Below are 20561 nucleotides of genomic sequence, written 5' to 3' on the forward strand. Positions count from 1 at the left end.
ACCATGACCCGTCGGAGACTACTTTCTCCAACAAATCCTGCCATAGCAAGACAGTTACAGACGCCTGTCTCTGTGCATCCGTCATGCCATTTTAAAAGGAGGGGAAAAGGATGAAAATGAAAGCAAACACCCGGCCAAACACCTCAGAGAACTCCCAAAATTCCTTACCAAGGATAGAAGAACCAAAGAATTGAGTAACATCCAACGATCCACCAGGACACATTATCGAGCGTAAGGTCTGTTCATCAGGGCGATCTCCCTGGCAATCTCTCCCCACTCTAATTCCCGTTTGATCCCAGCAGGTCCGTACTGCTTGACCTGGTTCAGCTCCTCCCACTTAAGGAGCTCGTATGCGAATCGTAGGTGAGGCTGGATGATGACATTGAGTCGGCGGGCTCGGACGAAGCAATACGCCCGGGGAAACGATAGGTTCATGGCCCGCATCACTTCCGCAATACAGATGGTGGCACTGCGGGACACACCAACCCTGCAATGCACCAATGTGGCTGTTCCGCTGCGCCGGCCGTGGTCTAGGAACACAGTTAGAAACTTGTCAACACTTCGAGGCTGGTGACACTCACCAATGAATTCGAGGCACCGCTCGAACTCATCAGTTAACGGATCAATGCCGTTGTCTTGAACGCCCTGAACCACGCATACATTTTCTGGGCCCCATTCCTCCAACTCGCCTTCTCTCCACATTGAAGTCTCACCCACGCTGAGAATCTGGCCAATTCCGAGAGCTCTGAGCAAATCCGGGTTGTTGGCGTGCCCGAGGTTTCCGAGGTACATGTAGTCCAGCACCCGACTGGGCAGAGAACCATCGAGACCAGGCAGCCACGCAGGTTCCTTGATCAGGGCTGTCACCTCGCGTAGTCCCTTTCCAGCGTGAACTGGCGACTCATGGAGTAGACGAGCTTCAATGCACGTCAAAAGAGCCACATCGGTTGGATATGCGAAGAAATTGCGTTGCTTAACTGTGTGCAAGTGTAGCCAGGCATCAGCAATACCTCGTCCAGTGCTGTAGCTGAAATAGGCGATCCCCAGCATCGTAGATTCAGTATATCCGTCGGCACAGTGAATAAGTATCTTCATGGGATGAGAAGCTGCAGGCTCCTCATCTTCCGCTGGTTCGTCCATTCCTACATCTCCGTCAAAGTCAAAGCTGGACTGTTCAGTGGGTGGTAGGGTGCCATGTGCCAAGTGATATATCCATTTGCAGGTTTCTAGAATGCCGTCGGCTTCAACTTGCGACCAAGTCGGTGGCAGAATGCTGCCAGAGGATGGAAAGTCAATGTACGGGCGCACCGCTGGCTTGATCTTGGACTCGGCAAGAGCACGTAGTGTCGACGGGTTCAAACGACCGACATCGCTGCACTCGATCAAAACGTCGTACTTGTACTCTTCTCCAGAAGTGGGATCTGGTGTTGGGCCTAGCCAGACATTGTGGGATATCTCCGAGGCCTTGGTCATTTCGTACATCTCTTTCCTCTCCTGCTGGAAGAAGTCGAGAACATTTCCCGTCAATTCACCCTGGTGATCGATGGCAACGATGTCCTTGTGCTTGGTTTCGAATTCGCTGAAGGGGGAAACGCAGAGAAACGTGTTGTACGCTGGCAGTGGGTGGCCTTGTGCCTCGTGTTTTTGGCGCCACCGTGACTGAGCTGTGGCAATATCCAGTCCGGTCCTCTGCACAGTGGCTTCGTCCTCTCCATAGACGATGATGTCGGACATCATGGCCGACTTGGCTGCCTGGATCTGGAAGTTTCTTACACAGAAACCGTCCCGTGGGTCGATATCTATGAATTCGGGAGAAGCGCCCAAATACATGAACTCTTGAGGGGCGATGGCGCCCTTGAGACGTGCCACGGCAACATCACCGTCGGCTTTGACGAGAGTGACGCCGCGAACACATGTGGGCGTTTTCCTCAGGGAGCGATGACGGGCAATGAAGAAAGCTTGCTGGATATGGTTGTGGGGGTGGAGCCCGTGGAACCAGGGGAAGACTTGATTCGGATCCGGTAACGGCTGGCGGGAGATATAGTCAACGGCAGCAGCGACGTCTGCGGGGCTTATCGTGTACAAGGTCAATGGTGCGAAATCTCGTCTATTGAACTTGTCAGGAGGATAGAGCAGCGATGATTGTTGAGCCTGTTCGTCATCGCGTGGGGGAGAGGGAGGAGGAGTGTTGGGCTCCTCCGCTGGAACTGGCCCCGGGGGGCAGACAGGAAGATGCTTGTTTGGTACGGGGACTTGGGCTGTGCTGATGGACTCGAGCGATATGGACGAGACGGAGCCCACTGCAGATGAAGGGCGATGAGGGGGGATAGGCCTCGGGAGAGCAATTGTGGCCATTTTTCAAAGGCGAATGTTCTATTGCGACGAACTGGAAGTCGCAATCAACGTCAGATGTGTTGAACAGTTGACTCGACGGCGGGGTTGGCAGCTTATCAGCGACAATAGGGGGTGGTCGGGGTTGTGTTGGGGTCGTTGGTCGGTGGTCGGGGCGGGAGTAGTAGGTAGTGAGCTGGTGGTGCAGCTAAGCCACTACGAGGTCGCTCGATAATATCCGTAGACTCAGACGGTTGTCGTCCTAGAGCCTCTGCCTCGTACGACACTTTCTATGGGCTCCAAGGCGAGTTAGATATGGAAGACGATGCCAATTGCGCCTCGTACTGGATGAAAAGCGGCGTGTGTGAGAGAAGGGAGTTTGTCACAGCGTAAACCTGGGGTCGGGGAGAGGTAGTGAATGGTAATGAATAGAGAACGCACTCGAATGGACTGGGTTTGGCGTGTTGGCGTCGGCTCGGGGTGGCGGGCGATCCTTATCGCACATGCCCAAAAGCAATAGCGGTAGCAGCAACGCCAGCTCGGTTCGTGATAGGCGGCGAGGGGTATCTGGCGAGCTGCGGTGATGGGCTGCGTAAGGTAGGAAGGTAGATGAGTTATCTTGCCGCAACGGTGATAACGTCAACGGCAGAAGCGACGCCCGGTGGTGAAGATTTATCGTCGGCAGACGGCAGAGATACTCTGTACAGCTAATAACAACGGCGAGGGACAGCTAATGCAAAGACGACCTCATTAAGACTGGCGGTGGAAAGGGAGTAGAAAGGCGTATGATACGACGGAGAGAGTCAAGAAGCAGCGTTTAGCAGGAGAATGACTCTGCATAGGCCAAGGAGTAGGTCAACGAGGAGAAGATGAGGAGGAGAAGGGAAGGAGCACAACGCACAGTATGGCAGGTGATTGCGATTGCTGAGGTACAACACCGTACCGTACGCAGTACCGTCAATTCGACATGGATGCGCGAGAGACTACCACCACCAAGGACAGGACCAAGACCCAGCCTAAGCCTACCTGTACCTAGTAAGGCAGGGAGGGAGGGAGGGAGAGACAGCCGTGCAGGACAGGACAGGCCAACAGAATGAATGAATGGAATGGGTGGGTGAGGGTTGTACATACCTTCGTTACCTTGGTGAAGTAGTAGGGAGGGGAAGGCCATCGGCCAGAGGAAGAGGGGTCGGGTGGGTGTGGAATCGGAGCAAGCACGGTTACAGCATCTTCTGAGCTACTGCGAACGGTAGCGTCACCAACAGCTCCTGTGGGATGGTTTTCCAGACGCGGCACATGGTGCATGTTAAGCACTTATGTCTCCTGGAGGTACCTTGGCTCTGGAAGGTAAAGTACGGCAGAGCACGCAGCAATGGGGAATGGCATGGCGCGCCACTGGAGACCTGGGGTCGCCCATCTCTAGTGCCGATCTGGTCTGGGCTCCCCCATCACCAACCCTCAGCTGAGAAGCATTGCTTCATGGCTTCCTACAAACAACAGACGACGGCGACAGCGGGAGACTCGGGCGTACAAAACGTACAGTATGTGTAGTCGAGGGGCGGGCACGCGATACGCTGCCTGCTTGGGCACTGCCGAAGCAGCGCTTTCTCTGCTGATAGCTGCTGCTGCCATCATACTACCTACCTAAGTTCCACCATTGCCATTGCCTTTCCGCCTGCCATAAGGTATCCCGTGACCAGGGCGGATGGGCAGCGCCGCACAGCATCGTCTGTCGCGAGATCAGCCAAGATAACGACACCAACACTGGTCGGGACAAGACAGGGAGATGCCGGGGCAAACCTAGACGACCCAAGAGGAAACGGGCGAGTGACGACGGGGAGCAGGCAGGACGGACGCATGGAGACCTACCTACTTAGTGAATCCGTACTGGCTACCTACCTTACCGTACTGGGGTTGCAGTTGGTGTCACAATCCAGGTGGGGACGGGCGTCGGCGCTAGCGCACAGGTACCTGTAGGTGCTGCATCCGCATCCATCCATCCAGTGGTGGCCCCAGTCCTCTCCAAAAAGCGAAGTGCCCGGTGGGGTGATAGACCAATTAACTTACGTACCTACCTACCTTACCTTGAGTTAGGTATGGAGGCAATGAACTGTTTGACTGCTCAAGCCCCGACGTGTTGGGTGAGCGGACAGATGGGCAATTGGCAAAACAAGCACTACTATGCAGTATAGTAGGTAAGAAGGCAGGGAGGTAGATCACGGTGCCAAACGGCTTGAGCACGGTTCAAGCGGGGTTTGGTGGATCGCTCCTTCACAAGGCCATCCATCCCTGCCTGTCTGCCGACCTTGAAACAAGACGAGTGGCAGCAGAGACTCAGCATTTGCACTTGCATCTGCACTTCATAGTACTGCGGTATGTGTCGTCTGCATCTCACTGCGCTGCCATTTTCGAAGCAAGCGTCTACGAGGCCTTTGGGGGCGCAAGTGAACAGTGGTTGGAATGGGAGACGGCAGTTGACAACCACATGGAAGCGTTCCCTTCCCGCTCCACAACCACGCGCCCCATTCCGCCGCGTGCGAATGGCTCCCTACAAATTGCAGCAAGATAACTACTATGCAGTATCTTATGAACTGCATAGTACGTACATTGGCCCTGTTTGCGATGGGTGCAATTGGATTCTTTTCCTCCAGCACGAACCCTTGTCTGCACACGGCACCGCGTCAAGGTCTATCGTTGGCGCACAACATCCGCAACAGTTGCTCCCAGCAGACGCAACTGGGGACATGGCCTAGTTACCGTAAGGATACAAAGCACCTTACGGATACAAAGCAAAGGTAGAAAGAAAGGGTCCGGTCAGGGATCCGGCTCTATGGATCTCGGTTCTTGATATTCCCCGACGACAAGCCCCCCCCAGGGGCAGTGTCCAGACCCGTCCACTCCACGTCAGATCTGCTTCTGTTCCCAACATCTGTCTTTACTTAATAACTTGAGTATCGAGGACGAATCCCATGCACGCGAGCTTACCTTATTTACATGCGCCTTGTATCAATTTTCTAAAAGCTTCTCAAACTCTCAAGCGAGTATCAGCCAACATAGTGCGTGTTGCAGCTATTTCCAGCTTCAAAGATCGCAGGCTAACTATATCTGAGAATCGTGTAACCGAACATACATCCGTTTCCGCAGCCCATGGGCCAGAGAGCGACACGGCGGACTCTTGCGTCTGCGTTGCATGCCCTCCTAGATTAAGTTTTTAGCGGCGGATGCTCTACATCATGCCCACAAACAACCAAGTCCCCACGCCCTCCAGCATCTCAAAGTGTTTGTATTACTTGTCCGCCGAGAGTTGAGAGCGGAAAGCACACTCCCTTCAATTCCACGTCCCGCTGAAAGGCGGGGGCGGGGTAGCGGGTCGCTAATGCGCAAGTGTGTGAGTGTGTACGCACTACAGTCTTGCGGGCAGCTCCAGTACCGTAGTGTGTCTGAGACCCATCCTCAATCCTGTCGCCTCAGCCACCGTTACAGACTTCCATTCCTGCTTTGTGCCTCATGTGGCTGGCCCGCTCTCACACAACTAGCGAACGTGCTGGGTAAGGTAGCAGGCATCTTAGTACATGAGCTCTACTACATACGTCATTGACAATCGCTCGATGACAATCGTAGATTCAGCTGCGCCCATGCACTGACCCAGCGTGCTTCGGTCGCCCTCAAAGTTCTGTTGAATCTGGACCACATCATCTGCCTTACATAAGGCACCCATGTGCAAACGGCGGACCTCCCTTTTGTTAATCCGGCACTTTGGACCATTTGGTCCGCGCTTTATTCGTGCCTGCGCAACTCCCTACTTGGTACCTGATTTAGCGATAAGGCAACAAGCGCATCTCACGCAGAGCTCTGGTCTCGCCCTGCCAACTTGAGACACACTTCGGACCTAATGCTGTCTTGCGCGTACAGCTAATGTAATCCGGTAGGCTTTACATATCAGTCGGTGTTCTTCCGTCTTCTTCGGCAAGCTTAGCCCTCGTTTTCTGTTCCCCGAACCATCCACTTGCTGGCTGTCAACGCAGTGAAGTGTTGCTGGGATCTTCCTTCATCCGCCCGTGTGACTTTGCTAACGCCGATTTGGTTTCACAGACACACTCTACCATCTCCAACTCAAAGAGGTCTTCTCTCGCGACCCCGATCCTGCGATCCCTCTTGACGACTCGCAAAACATGACCAAGTCCATCTCGCTTGTCCGGCTTGCTGAAAGCCGTTCATGATAGAGGCCCGACTCCACAACAAACACTCCTCTCGAAGCCCCCAAATCCGTTCTTACTCACCTGGCTGTTGCGCTTGTTCGTCCGCAGCGATCGACTCCTGCCACCGTCAAACCAAAACACGCAACAGACAGACATTGCTTGCTTGACTGAGGAGAAACCATGATGTCTACCCCGGCACAAGTACACACGTACGGCCCCAAGTGTCGCCTTACTCCCGTGGCGCACCCGACCCCGACCGAGCAGGACAACGGTGTGCCCCCTGTTCCCGCGCAATTCTTCTACTCGTCGGTCATGCCAATAGACGACCCCTTGTCGCCTGGCACGATCGCTGGTGCTTCCGATGCGCGGACTACTCGAGGTCAAATTCGTCCCTTTTCGTTAGGCGACAACAACGCTCTGGAGAAGGCCTGGCTCAGTTTCCTCTCCGAGGATAACGTAAAAGCTCATGAGCATTTAGTACGGAATCGCACCCTGAGTCCTGATGTTGAGCAGGCGAACACAAAAAAGCTAGAGCTTCTGGTTCGGCACCTGGCCGCCAAGCATGGCCGAAAGCATGGGGGGATATTTCAGGCATCCGTAGTCGCAGGCGAAGACTTGGATACACTTCCCGACACTCCAGCTACAGTTTGCTGTCCCGACCTTTTTATTGACGTGTCCACCGAACTGCAAAATACATTTTGTGCCCTTGCGAGAAAACAGCAATCCTCCCTGGGCCAGGACAATGTCGTTCAGGAGGTCATGATGGAATTGCGACGTCAACTTAGTACAAATCCAGCCGCCGATGACTCCCGGTCAACAGCCGGGAGCGTTCCCTCCTCGAGGCCTCGAGCAGATTCGGCGCGCTCAAGACAAATGGGAATTGTGGGCTCTTTCAGCCCCCGCCGTGAAGCCGCCAATGAATTGTCTCGTTCTCAAAAGGACGGGATCACACATGGGGCTGACACCAAAGCGAGACCAAGGTCTGATTCGCGCGCGAGTGAGCAAGCGTCTCGCCCATCGACCCCCGGCACGAGTACCTCATTTCGGCCGTCTGTGGACGATGGGATATCCGGGAAGCCTTTCGTCAGAGCGGGAATAAGGCAAAGACCACCAGACGCCTTTGGTAGTTCATTCCCCCCTATCGAGACTCATAATGCCAATGGAGATGAACGCGAAATGCGAACTCCGCCCAAAGCACAAGAGCCAACGAGGCCGAGGGCAAGTACATTACAAATCGCCACGCTGAGTGACGCGAGCTACAGAAGAGAAGCCATTGACGTTGTCGTTGGCGTATCTAGGCTTCACATGGTATCCATTCCTGCTCTACAGATGAAACCGATTTACTGGTCCCCTGTGAATGACATCGCCGTAGTACTCCGTGCTACATGGTTCTACAGGTTCGTGAATGTTTATCAAGATTCAACTGGTTGTGGGCTGGGTCTGACAGCAATCCTAGAGATACAATGCTTCCAATTCCGCCAGCAGTGGCGAATCAACTAGAAGCTGGATACCGAGAGCTGCAACCGCATACTGAGACCTGGAGCGATGAGCTTCGCTGTGCGATTGAAGTTGGTCCGCTCGGCGAAGAAAAAGTCTCGCATCGTCTCTGGCCGGAGGATGTGGAAAGTATGAGCGATGGCGACAAGCAGACCGTCCCAGACACCCGAATTTTAACGGACCCTTTCTGTGCTGCTAGCTGCTATCGTGGAGAAGCTGCGGCTGAAGGATCCGTCGATCCAACTCCAAAGTCTTCCAGTACGATGCCGCATCGAAGTTACGCCAGCTACCATGTCATCTATAAGGACGCTTCCAGAGCCTTCCTCTTGAAACCCAGTTTAAAACCATCGGCCTACTATGGGAGACGGCCAGTAGCCAAAATTATGAAGGGAATGACTATAGGCATCCCTGTAGTTCGAGGCTTCGATCGGGAGACGTGGGAACGCATCCACGACAAGAAGGGTAGGCGCGACCCAAATTCTCAGTCAGAATCTCCTGCGAGCGACACTTCTGAAAGCGTCGGGCGGGACGTTTTGTGTCCAGCTTGTAAGGCAGAAAAGGAGCAGGGCCAGGTTACCGACCTTGTGATGGTTGTGCATGGCATAGGGCAGAAGTTCGCTGAGCGAGTCGAAAGCTTTCACTTCACGCACGCCATCAACGCATTTCGCCGGGAAGTCAATATGGAACTGTGCAATCCCGTGGTTAAGGGAGTCTTGAGAGACGACCAGAACGGAATCATGGTACTTCCGATAAACTGGCGCCACACTCTGTCATTCGAAGACGGTGGCCCGATGACGGAGGAGGACAAGGCAACCCACGTGCCTGATGGATTCAGTCTCAAGGACATCGAACCTGGTAGCATCCCGGCCGTGAGAAGCATGATCTCTGATGTCATGTTCGACATTCCATTCTACATGTCTCATCACAAGGGCAAGATGATCAAGGCGCTTGTTACGGAGGCTAACCGCGTATACCGGCTGTGGTGTCGCAACAACCCTGGTTTTGCTGAGAAAGGGCGTGTCCATCTGATTGGGCATTCTCTTGGCAGTGCCATGGCGATTGACATCTTGTCCCGACAACCCACACGAGTTCCTAGATTGGACATGTCCATCAAATTGCCAGGAGTTGATTTCTTTGAGTTTGACACCAACAACTTGTTCCTCGTCGGAAGCCCGGCCGGATTCTTCCTGCTTCTCGAGAGAGGCATGCTCCAACCTAGGCGTGGCCGGGTCAAACCTGGCGCTGACCCGAGCGACATACACGCACCGGATGTTACGGGACAAGTTGGCCGGTTCGGGTGCATTGCGGTAGACAACATCTACAACGTGCTGGCTAAGGAGGACCCAATCGCCTACCTACTCAACGGCACAATCGACCCGGTGTATGCCTCAAGTCTCAAGACGGCTCATGTTCCTTCGACCACCAGTTCCATCTTCAAGTACGTTGGCAACGCCATGCGAAGTCTCGTGCCAGGCGCAACCCCGAGCCCCGCAACCATCGAGCCAGCTGCCACGCTCAAGCCTTCCGTCGTTCGTTTGCCGTCACAGCTCGAGTTGGAGGTACACGACTTTACGCGTGAGGAGATTGCAGAGAGAAAGGCGTACTTGTTGAACGACAATGGCCAAATTGATTACTATCTCAGATATGGCGGTGGGCCTCTGGAGATCCAGTACCTCAATATGCTGAGCGCCCATACGTGCTACTGGACGAGCCAGGATTTCATTCGTATGCTGTGCATGGAGGTTGGGAGGAAGCCTGGGAGACAACACACGATTCCCGCCATGAGGGCTCAGAAGGCAACCAAAAGGATCATCGTTAACTAGGCGACTTACGGCGGACGGATGGGCGGATGATATGAAACGAGGTTTACAAGATTCAAACATAGACGCAGAGTCGTGACACAAAGTCATTCTCGCATGATGCGTAGATAGTGCGACAGGATCGTGGATGAAGCACCAGATTTAGGTTTCTATTAGACAAAACACTTAATGTACATGGCCGTTTTCGCTTCTCATCCAGACGCTGACGGGCTCCAGCTTAGGTAACAGCTGGGGTCAATGAGCTGGCTCATCGAGAACCTCAGAATCCATCGTCGATCTCCATCATGTCCTGATCGAGGTCGTCGTCCATGCCGTATTCGTCGCCCTCGTCAGCTCCCAACTGCATGCCATCAACCCCGGCAGCTTCAAGCTGTTGGATCCGTTCCAGGTCCATCTTCTCCTTGTGCTTCATCAAATCCTCGTAGCTCCATGTGCTCACACCCTCCTGGTCCTTAGCCCGGAACGGTTGAGCCATCTGCTTGAGGAAGCGGCGAGCGCTACTAACGGCCATGTCGGTGCTAAGGTTGGTGTCGGCGTCGAGAAGACCTTGGTTGATCCATTTGGGCAGCTGCACTCGCTTCTTTTGGAATCTGCGGTCGGCCAGTACCATGATACCGTAGTCGTCCTTGCCTCTCAAAACACGACCCAGACACTGGGCAGCGTGTCGCATGGCGTCGAACGACAGGAAGTCGTTCTCGCGGATACGGTACGTCTCGCGAAGGAACTCGAGTCTCGCCTTGAGGATTCGGGACTCAGTGTACTGGAATGGCACGCCGATGCACAACACAGTACGGCCGTACTGGTGGTCGAAATCGATACCCTCAGAGACCTTGCCTCGAGCGACACACAGGAGAACGGCGCCGCGACCGTTGCAGCACGCCGTTCGGTACGTTTCCAGCGCCAGCGAGGTTTCCTGCGCATCGGGTGTCTCGACGAGGATGAGTTTGTACTTCCAGACCTCTTCGAGGATGTTCATTCCCTGCCACATGCTGATGATGGACTCCATGTAGAGATAGGAGGGGAAGAAAACCACCATGCCATCTGGGGTGATTTTGGCAAACTCGGTCAGCAGCGTGCCGTAGTTTCGCACCACGCTAGGCTCGTTCCTGACCTGGAAACTCGTGGAAACACTCGCTTGGTCGCTTCCACGTGTCACAATCATGGGCAAGAATGACCTTCGAGCCAACGTCATGCTATATGACTCCTGTACCACGGTCGAGAAGCCAAGCATCTTCGGGTACATCTCGAGAGGGGAGATCGTTCCTGAAGTGATGATGACAGAACTGAACCTGTCAAAAACGGGTCGGATTGCGATTGCGGCGTCCAAACAAGTGAAGTGCAGGACAGGGTTTGGCACCTCTGCTGTCTCCGACTCGAATGGTTCTAGGATCAGGAGAAACCCCTTCTCGTATGTTGCTACCAGCGTCGCGAAGGTAGCTACCTCTTGCAAAGGCTGGTAGTCTTCAATATTCGTGAGCTCGAGAGTCCTCACCAAGGACGTCAATCGTTCGGCACAGAATCGCAGAGGCTTCTTCTCAATGAAGGTGTACTCCCTCAAATGAGCAAGGAAAGACGGAGGCGTCTCTGAAATGGTGTGTCTGACCTTCATCCGTGTCTGGTACGTCGTTAACATCCGGCTTTCTGTTTCTGTCAGAGTTGCTCACCTTGAGATACTCGATGAACCTCTTCAGAAAAGACACGAAATGTTCAGCTCTTCTGATATTGCCTGGTACCGCCTCCTTCAGCAAGTCGTCTGGCAAGGCTGCTGATTGTCAGTGAACGATGAGGAGGCGAGAAGTCAGGGCATCGTATACCTGGGTTGGCCATGAATGCGTCCTCCTGTCGCGCTTCGTCGGCATCCCGCAATCCTTCCACAAGCTTCTGGTACTCATTCTGCAACTGCTCCTGGTCGGTGTCTCTCATCTCCGAGATCTTCTTCTCCAAGTTCTGTGCGCCCCTTGTTGCTTTTCGTAGAGAGTCCTCGGTGATATCTGTGCTTAGGGACTCGATGCAGACGTTGTCAATATTGTGGGCTTCGTCGAAGACGACGATGCAGTCTTTTGAGAGCTCTTTCGATACTCTCTCTGCGATCTTGGGATCAAGTAGATAATGGTAAGAGTAAATGATGACGTTGCAAAATTGCATCTGTTCGTGCTCAGCACAAGAAACAACAAAGTGATCTCTCAATCCTTACCATGCGTCTTGCAGTGAAATATGGGCACTGCTTGTGCTGTTCGCCGTATCTAAGAAGGCCCTCAAAGGTCCAAACTCCATTTGGAATGAGGTTGTGCGGCTCGAGGAGATCCAGGTTCTATGCCGAATCTTTAGCCAAATGAGAAGCCACGACTGAAGCAACACCCACATCATGGTAAACGCATAGGTCGACATTCTCGCCTCGATCCTTTTTCTCCTTGACAAATCCAGCCGTAAGGCTTCGGCAACGAGCGTCGACGATGGCACCGCTCTTTTCCTGCTTGACTGACGGATGAAGACACAGGTTCTTTCGACTTGTCAGCCCGAGGCCTCTGAACTCTTCCTCTTCTCCAAGCTCTTGAGCGCGGTACTTCATGAGAGCTTTTAACTCTGCGAGGGCCTTTTCGATCTCAGACATGGTACCTGATATGTTTAGATATAGTCAAAGCTTCTGGAGGATTCAGACGTACGTGAGCAGTAGATGAGCTTGCGATGCTCTGGGTTATGTTGTTGATAGGCCACAATAAGTGAGAGCAGCGATACCGTCTTTCCTGTTCCTGAAGGCATCTCTAGGACGCAGTGGCCACCCGCGTCCAGAGTCTCTAGTGGATGAATCAACTCGTCAGTAAGAAGTATGATATTCGAGGGGCAATGTCTAGCGAACACACTCTTGAGGTCGCACATGTAGCTAAACGCCAACGAAGTCAGCACTCATCGGGCTCAGGTTGCGGAGCGTGGTGACTTACGCATACTGCTCAGGGTAGATCCTAGGGTATGGGAAAAGAATTGGCAGATCACTGGGAATGTGATGTTAGTTGTGTGTTTTGAGGTCCGTGGAAGGTCGACCAAGGCTTACTCGATGAAGAACTTCATTGTGAAGGCGATAAGGGGGCCAAAGCCCGCCGATCAGCTACACTTTGATGAGCTCTGTCTGAGACTTGGAAAATTGGAAGGGACGGTTGTCAAAGATGAGGGAAGGATATGGGTGACGATGTGACACTCGGCGGGTGTGGAAGTTGCGGTGGAGTTTGGTGGTTGGTCGAGGTTGAGCGAAAGGCCCACCACGATAGAGGCAAGAAAAGCAGAAATTTTGGCAGGTTTGCTGTATTCAAGCAATCGAATAGTGCATGCAGCTAGGTGAATCAGTGCCAGCTATTCTGGCCAGTCTTCTGCATGTCACGATCCGCGATAATGGAAAAATGTGATGCGCGTTGCTGTGCTGTGCCTGAAAATCGGTGACGTGAGACAGCTCTTGCCTTTGAACAGGCAGGGGGAGCTGTGGAGCCAAAGCGTCGCGGTTTCACGTGACCTTCGGTGGCCATCACCTTCACCTGTGCGATTGTCGGTGTGAAACACGCTGACCTCGGTGAGAAGAGACCCAACTATTGATAGCTGATCTTGGAGCCATCCAACTTAATGATCTAGCAAGTTGCAGATGACCTCCGTCTGCCAACCCAAGGCACCAATATACACGCACATGCAACGGGGGCCGTCGGGCCCGTTGGAAGCAACACACGGAAACCTTGCCAGCCATATCTTTTCTTCGCCTTGCGAGCCCCTAAATGTTCCAGACAATCTGAAGTCCACGACCTTACATATCTCCCAGTCTTCAGGTAAGATTGGTGACGAGCGAGGTATGCTTACCGTATATACGGACGACAAATGGAGGCATAAGATGAGAGAGGCCGAGGCCAAAAGTGAGCCAGTCAAGGGTTATTCGAAGATCAGGAAGATCAAGTGCTCCGTCATTGCCTTTGGTATGTCCTGGCCATCGACACTCTTGAATCTCGTCGCATCACGCGCCTACCGGGCCTCGTTCACTGATTTCACAGCATTCACAGCCCGCGAGGCAGTCTCTCGACTGAGGTCATTTTCAGATGCTACGCTCTACCTTGACGACTCGCCTACGACAGCCAATAAGTCGACGAGTTGGTGGCGCCTACAAGGACTGCGCGGGATTGATCCGCCGACTAGCGATTGGGGGCCGGGTCTAAGGGCGGCCGCCGCGGGGAAAGCATAGGAACTGCTACATAGTAAGTAGACTCACTGTGCTGGGATGGCCGTCTCGCAAATGGATGCTGTACACGCCTGTGACCGAGTAATCCTTCGCGGTAGTCAGCACTTAATCAGATGGTCTGGCTTGGAAAATCCCGGTGTGACTGATGCGAGCGCATCTATGGCACATGTATCCGCACAAGTACACAGGCGGGACCGTCCCATCCCATCGCAGCTACCTTGACGTAGAAACCAAGAAAGTAAAGAAGCAGGCCATGGGACGAGCGGGACCGCCTGCCTGCCCGAGAAACGGTTGAACACCGACTGACCGACGGGCTCCAGACACATGGTTTGCGAGTTCGGATAGAGAGTGAGAGGTACACTACGGAGTAGTAGTGTACCATAGTACACATGCACCACCAACGGGGAATGAGCAAAAAAGCACAGTACTTTTTTACTTTGCCAAAGTCCCCATTTCCAGCCCACCATGGCGCAGGTTACGCCCGACTGCGGTCTCGCTTCAGAGATACCCCTGCTCCGGCTCCTAGGGAAGCCGACCGAATACAGGGATGTTCTCGTAGTCTTCTACACCTGCTCTGCAGTAGTGTATTTCTTCGTGGGCGTACAGACGCCGGTGGCTGGTTGGGGGTGGGAGATCGCAGGGTCTCGTAGGGCCAGTTTTATTTGGATTCTAGTGCGTCTAGCGCTTGACGGATACGCTCACTCAACCAGATGGAAGCAAGACAAGGCGTAGGGAGCAGAGGAAACGAGCCGGTGGGCACGGGCAGGGCCGCGATAAATGCCCTCGCCACAGACGGGAGTCGGTCGAGGGAGTAGGAAGCATGCAAGTCAGAGGCTCTGCAAGGTGAGGTCCGGTCTGGTCCGGCCGCAGACATCTAATAACTACATGCACCCGCGATAAAGCAACATGCGTCCCAGTCGTTGCAGTCAAGAATCACCTCAAGAATCACCTCAAGAATCACCGGAAGTTTGAGAGGATGTTCTGGGGGCCACGAACAAAAGACCAAAAGGAATCGCACAGAAAACACTTCAATCTTCGTCGGGCGCTCTTGGTTGCATCACCACCATCACCATGCCCCTTGCTTGCTGCATGAGGACTCCATGGAGATTGACTTTCCAACAGGTGAAGATGAGGGCTGAATGGGAGGGATGGTGGCCGCTGGAGTGATTGTGTTTCCTCCACTACCTATTTACCTACCTTGCGACGTTGCAGTATCCGTAAGGGTCCTGGCCTGGGATCAATGTGCTATGGGTATGGACCGAACCGCCAACACCGTTGGGAACAGCCAGCCAGAGAACGGCCTAGGCAGACGGGCGCCAACGGCGGAGAGAACAGCCACTGCGAACACACTACGCATACAAAGTGTGCACGCACCGTAGGTTGTCGAATCTTATGCTACCGTGCTACGTAGTCGAAGTTGAAGATGGGAAGATGACGGGCCTTGAGGCAGATTCCTCTGCCCCATCTGTACTCTTGCTCCAGGGGCATTCCGGCCTCCAGGAACCACGTTGTCTGTGCCGCAATCATGCGGCGATTCCTCCACGGCCCCTGGATCAGGAAGTGTTGACGATTATGGGAATGTACCTATATGTGCTTATGACGGCACGGCGAATGCATGACTCTGCCCATCTTATCCAGCCTATCTACGGAAAGATGTTTCTGCCAGTGATGGATTTCTGAGATACTGCCCACATACGATGCGATGCGGTAAGGTCCACGGCATGACCCTGGAATCTGTCGTATCCGCATCTCCAGTGCTTACTCTGCAGGGCTGTGTGCTAATTTGAGCATTTGGGTGGGATAGCACCGTGAAACGGCAGATGCAGCGTCTAAAATGCCATTCTCTGGAACCTTTACAGACGACGACGTCGACCCGTTTTAGCTCGGGTTTTGGCCACCTCCTTCTTCCTCTCACGAGGTGTATGATGATGATTCCGGGTGATGGGCAAAGAGGAGGGAGAGAGGGAGTCTGTGTTTGAAAGAGAGACGACATAGAGGCAAGCCCGGCGACTGACCCCACAGTGTGCCCGGCCGACTTGGGAAGCCCTGCCATGTACTGCGCTGTACCTTGGGCTGCACTGCACTGCACTGCACACCAAGGGCCCATTGCGACCCCAACTCTGACCTGCCGCTTCAGCCCAAAGACCAAGACTAAGGACCTTTTGGATGGCTTCCGTGGATTGGCCTGCCCTATGGATGCTCAGATTCGGAAACTGCAGCTCAGAGACAGCTCATCTCACAAAAAAAGGGGGGAGAGCAACGCGGCGTCATTGGCCACAGGCATCCCACGCTCAACGTTGACGCCTCGGAAACGGGCGCGCTGGCGCGGTTGGCGGCCAATTGGGTGAAGCAGGCAAGACGGAGGTGAAATAATGTTCTCCTCTCGCTGCGTAGGTATTCCGCCCGGTTGTGAACGATTTGTACGGTCCACCAGCCTCAGAGACGGCGGGAGTACTTTGAGCGACGAGCCAGGTTGAGGTAATGCCACGAAGTTTAAAGTGCGGCCCGTCATTCGCCGGTTCGCGAGGTGAGGTGAGAGAGACGGGAGAGTTGCAACGGGCGCGGTAACGCAAGCATTTTGCATGTCACTTTAAGGTGTCATTAGGCTGCCCTACCCACAGCACGCGCAGCAGCTTGGTTAAAAGGACCAGGCAGCTGGAGTCTCGGTGCTCACTATCCGCACTGACGCCAAGGTAGGTAGATTGGTAGGTAGGTAATGACTGGCGATTGGCGACTGACGACGGGTGACTGGGGTGGTGAGTGACTGTGACAGGAGGGCCTCACACTAGGTAGGTGAGCTGCGGGGTACGTACCTTCACCGGTCCTGCGCTCCTCCCCTGGTGTCCACCACGGCCGATGTGGCTCAATCGATCGATAGGGCTCCACCCAAAGCATGGGCGCTCTCCGGTCTGGGTGGCTTCCCGGCGAGTCTTAATTAAACGGTTGGCTGTCAGTCTTCCAACTACCAACAAGTCTTGTTGGTTGTCCGTCACAGACATTACTCTGGCATTGTCGCGGCTTGTCACCTTGCCTGCCTGCCTACCTACCTACCTACCTATTCCATTTCCATTTCCACCCTCGCTGTTGCTCTTGTCACAACCCACATCATCCCATCCCCTTCTCGCTCAATGCCCTCTCACAGCCTTTCGACCCTTCTCCTCTCTGTATCCGAACTCCCCTTGCCCGCCTGTCTTTCTCGCCCCTTCCCTTCGCCGGACCCCTGGCGCAGATGATGCTGGGCCACCGGCCAAGGGCTCGTCCACGGCCAGGGCTTTACGTTCAGTATCCTGGTCTAGTCTCCAGGCAAGGCCCTCTTTCATTCCCAAGTTGTTGGACTGGCCACTCATGGCACGGGAACCCTACGGATGAATGTGCATCGGCTGCGTTGGTGCAAGCATTTATCGTACCACCAAGCTGTTCTTACTCACCCAAGTCGGCTAGAACCACCACCAACAACACGCCCGGCCAAACAAGAGCCAGGGTCGTCGACTTGCTAAACCAACCAGACGAGGAAGAACACGAGCACCGCGCCGACAGACACAGACACAGATACAGGCAGATGAGGAGGAAAAGAGACACGGACGCATACTCGACCTTGATCGCAATGTTGCTTCAGAGTTTTCATCCCACTGCAACCTCCTCTCAGATGTCAGCCGTCCTAATAGCAGACAGACTTGAATTCTGTACAAACCTCCGCACCCTCATCAGTCCTTTTTCATGTCCTCCTCTTCTTCGTCGCACACCCCTCGCTCCAACTCTCCTCCTCCACCTCTCGCAGCGGCCCCCAATGCCACCCATCCCGGGCTGGTTGAATCCTTCGCGGGACGGTCCAACCACCACCACCAACATGTTCCAACACGCTGCTCCAACAAAATCAAATGTCCCCTTGCCCTGCTGGATGCTGGACCCTCTCAGAAAGCAGCATCTTACTCCAGTCTCCACCAATTTCGTCCAGCTGCCCACCCTGCCCCCATGTTCTCCATCACCTTGCACGTAATACAGGGCTACCGTGCATTGCCTGTTGCTATCGACGTTCTGGCTCTGTCTTTCTCCATCTTGGCCTTGCTCTCACTTGCTCTATCTCGCTCCCACACTGCTTCTGCTTCTCTGACTCTATGGCACGTACGCAAGTCTCTTTTTATGATGCCGGAAATACCTTCTGTGCTGTCAGTCTCCGCCCCCGGCTGTCTTCAATTACCCCCCTTACCGTATATCTCACCCGTGCTAAACTTATACACATACATACACCCTAAATTGCCCATACTACCTTGCTCTGCGACTGAACCGCTTTGCTCTCATGTATCACCAGGCAGAAAGAGATGGGCGTCCCGTCCCAAGGTCTGTATAAAAATTGGCCCAGTCTGCCCCATGCAATGTATGAAGCGCTCGCGGTCTGCCCTGCTTCCTTGTATCTCTGTCCATCTCTCCCTCCTGTGTGTTGATCAACCCTGCAAGTGACGATCAAAGTCATCGCGTGTGGTCCCGGTCAACTTGCCCACCCCCATTGGGTCCCCTACAGAACGAGGCAAACTGGGTCTTTCTTCCCGTCTTCCGGATACCGTACCTGGCTTACCTTACTTCCTTCCCTTGTCTTGGCCCCAACACACGCGCCCGCGCCCTCTCTTTTTCTCTCTTGCGTTCCCTTCCCAGCACACTGCCTGACTACTTGCTTGCCTACCTTCCGTTGCTCGTCGGATGTAAGGTAAAGTAAGGTACAGTCCAGTTGCCCCTGTCCTTTGTCGTCCTGCTGCCTTGTCTTGCTCCTCTCCCCAATTCGAGCTCGTTCTTTATAAGTGCCTCCTTCCCCATCTTACCTCCTGCTTTTCAGCCTTCCTGGGCAAGGTTGCCAATCAGATACGCACCCCGATCCGTCCTATCCACACACTCCTCCCACTCACGCGCATCCTTCCAACAAGTCCCAACTCAGCACCCTCCACCCCCCTTCAGGGCCTGATTGCGTCTTGTTCCAACAGCCCTGTTGGTATATAAGTTCATCTTTTGCGTCCAACAAAGCGTCCGGGGGGAGGTAAGGGAAACACAAGAACGCCAACAAAAAAAGGGTGCCGCCCACGCCAGTCATGGACCTCACACCACCCTCATTAACAAGGTCTCCGGCGTCTTCAACTCACACCTACTGCCCGTCGGAATCCTCCCTGGACTATCCATCCCCAGATATCGCAACTCAGCAGTACAAACTTGCTTCTTTGTACGCTGCTGGCCAACTCTGCTCTCTCGGACATACACCCGACGCCGATTCCTCTTTACCGCCTTTAGATCCCGCGACGACAGCTGACTGGACCTCGGCCAACATTATGGCACCGGCTTCTTCTTCACTGTCCATTCCAAACGTTCTGTCCTCAGAATACGATCCCTTTTCTGAGTATGACCCAGCCCCGTATGGATCTGAGACGTACCCGCCGCCACCCTCACAACCGTCATCGGTTGTCAACCAACCGCATACTCTCGCAGATGTAACCGGACGCTCGCCAGCACCGTCTTCTTCAAGAAGCTCGTTCTCTTACCCGCACGGCGGCGGCCACCCCACAGGTCCCAGGATCAAGATGGAAAACACCAACGACTACGGATCCGGAATCGATGTTTCCCATTACCCGTCACCACGCTCGATGCAAGTCCCGTACATGACGGAGCCCAGCCAGTATGCAAGCCCACATCAGGCCTATCTGTCAGACACTAGCTCTCCTGCATGGTCCAAGACAGAGCTGGATGCCGAACATTACTACCAACATCAAACTCCATTGGGGGATTCGAGTACATCTGGCAGTCATCATGGCTCAAAGCGCGCGGAGATCAAACCGAATCGGCCAAAGAGGTCGGCGCGGCGGATGACGACCGTAGCGGACGCCAACTACCAATGTGAGGTCAAGGGCTGCGGAAAACTGTTTAGTCGTAGTTACAACTACAAAGCCCACCTGGAGACGCATGACGAGAAGAGAGAGTACCCATTTCCCTGTCCAGTTGCCGACTGCAACAAGAAGTTCGTCCGGAAGACGGACCTTCAGAGGCACAACCAGAGCGTTCACATGAAGGAGCGAAACCACAAGTGTGACTACTGTGGTCGTCTGTTTGCTCGCAAAGACACCCTTCGGAGGTAAGTTGAAGTGCAAGAATCATGTTCCAGGGGACCGTATACTGAGCTTCATACCAGGCACATGGAAGACGGTTGTTCCAAGCGATTCGACGTTGGCACTTGTGACCTTCGTATCGATGGCTATGAAGGGATGAGCGTCAACCGTAACATGGGAGGGTCTATGCATCCGATGGGTCTAGGCCAAGGTACTCTACCGCCGATAACGATGCCCATGGGCAACAACGGTGGTTTGCTACATCCGGTGGCCTCCTCGAGCAGGGGTAGGAGTGTCATGTCGGGCACGAGCGACGCCGTCCACAGCGACCACTGGCCACGATGATGTATGGCAGGGTGTAGGCCAGTTACGGGAAGTACGACGAACGAACACACATGCGTGCGCAAGCTATATAACACGT

At 54.1% G+C, this 20561-nt stretch overlaps 4 protein-coding genes across 4 annotated transcripts; 2 read left to right on the plus strand and 2 right to left on the minus strand.

Moving 5' to 3' along the window:
• Positions 1 to 222: 222 nt before the first annotated feature.
• On the minus strand, positions 223 to 2355 carry GCG54_00003405 (Dual specificity protein phosphatase PPS1; the record flags this gene model as incomplete). The annotated part of the gene is made up of 2 exons (XM_045403478.1): positions 223 to 530; positions 582 to 2355. 2 exons carry the CDS (start codon positions 2353 to 2355, stop codon positions 223 to 225), a joined length of 2082 nt encoding a protein of 693 aa, XP_045259666.1.
• Positions 2356 to 6713: 4358 nt separating this feature from the next.
• GCG54_00003406 (putative phospholipase) lies at positions 6714 to 9850 on the plus strand (the record flags this gene model as incomplete). The annotated part of the gene is made up of 2 exons (XM_045403479.1): positions 6714 to 7927; positions 7948 to 9850. 2 exons carry the CDS (start codon positions 6714 to 6716, stop codon positions 9848 to 9850), a joined length of 3117 nt encoding a protein of 1038 aa, XP_045259667.1.
• Positions 9851 to 10106: 256 nt separating this feature from the next.
• GCG54_00003407 (DNA repair helicase rad15) lies at positions 10107 to 12913 on the minus strand (the record flags this gene model as incomplete). The annotated part of the gene is made up of 8 exons (XM_045403480.1): positions 10107 to 11462; positions 11512 to 11609; positions 11662 to 11992; positions 12042 to 12158; positions 12210 to 12463; positions 12511 to 12728; positions 12787 to 12837; positions 12897 to 12913. 8 exons carry the CDS (start codon positions 12911 to 12913, stop codon positions 10107 to 10109), a joined length of 2442 nt encoding a protein of 813 aa, XP_045259668.1.
• Positions 12914 to 19135: 6222 nt separating this feature from the next.
• On the plus strand, positions 19136 to 20485 carry GCG54_00003408 (uncharacterized protein; the record flags this gene model as incomplete). The annotated part of the gene is made up of 2 exons (XM_045403481.1): positions 19136 to 20166; positions 20224 to 20485. 2 exons carry the CDS (start codon positions 19136 to 19138, stop codon positions 20483 to 20485), a joined length of 1293 nt encoding a protein of 430 aa, XP_045259669.1.
• Positions 20486 to 20561: the final 76 nt, after the last annotated feature.

Source organism: Colletotrichum gloeosporioides (assembly GCF_011800055.1).
Source record: "Colletotrichum gloeosporioides strain Lc1 chromosome Unknown consensus_74, whole genome shotgun sequence".
In the NCBI taxonomy this organism is placed as follows: Eukaryota; Fungi; Ascomycota; class Sordariomycetes; order Glomerellales; family Glomerellaceae; genus Colletotrichum; species Colletotrichum gloeosporioides.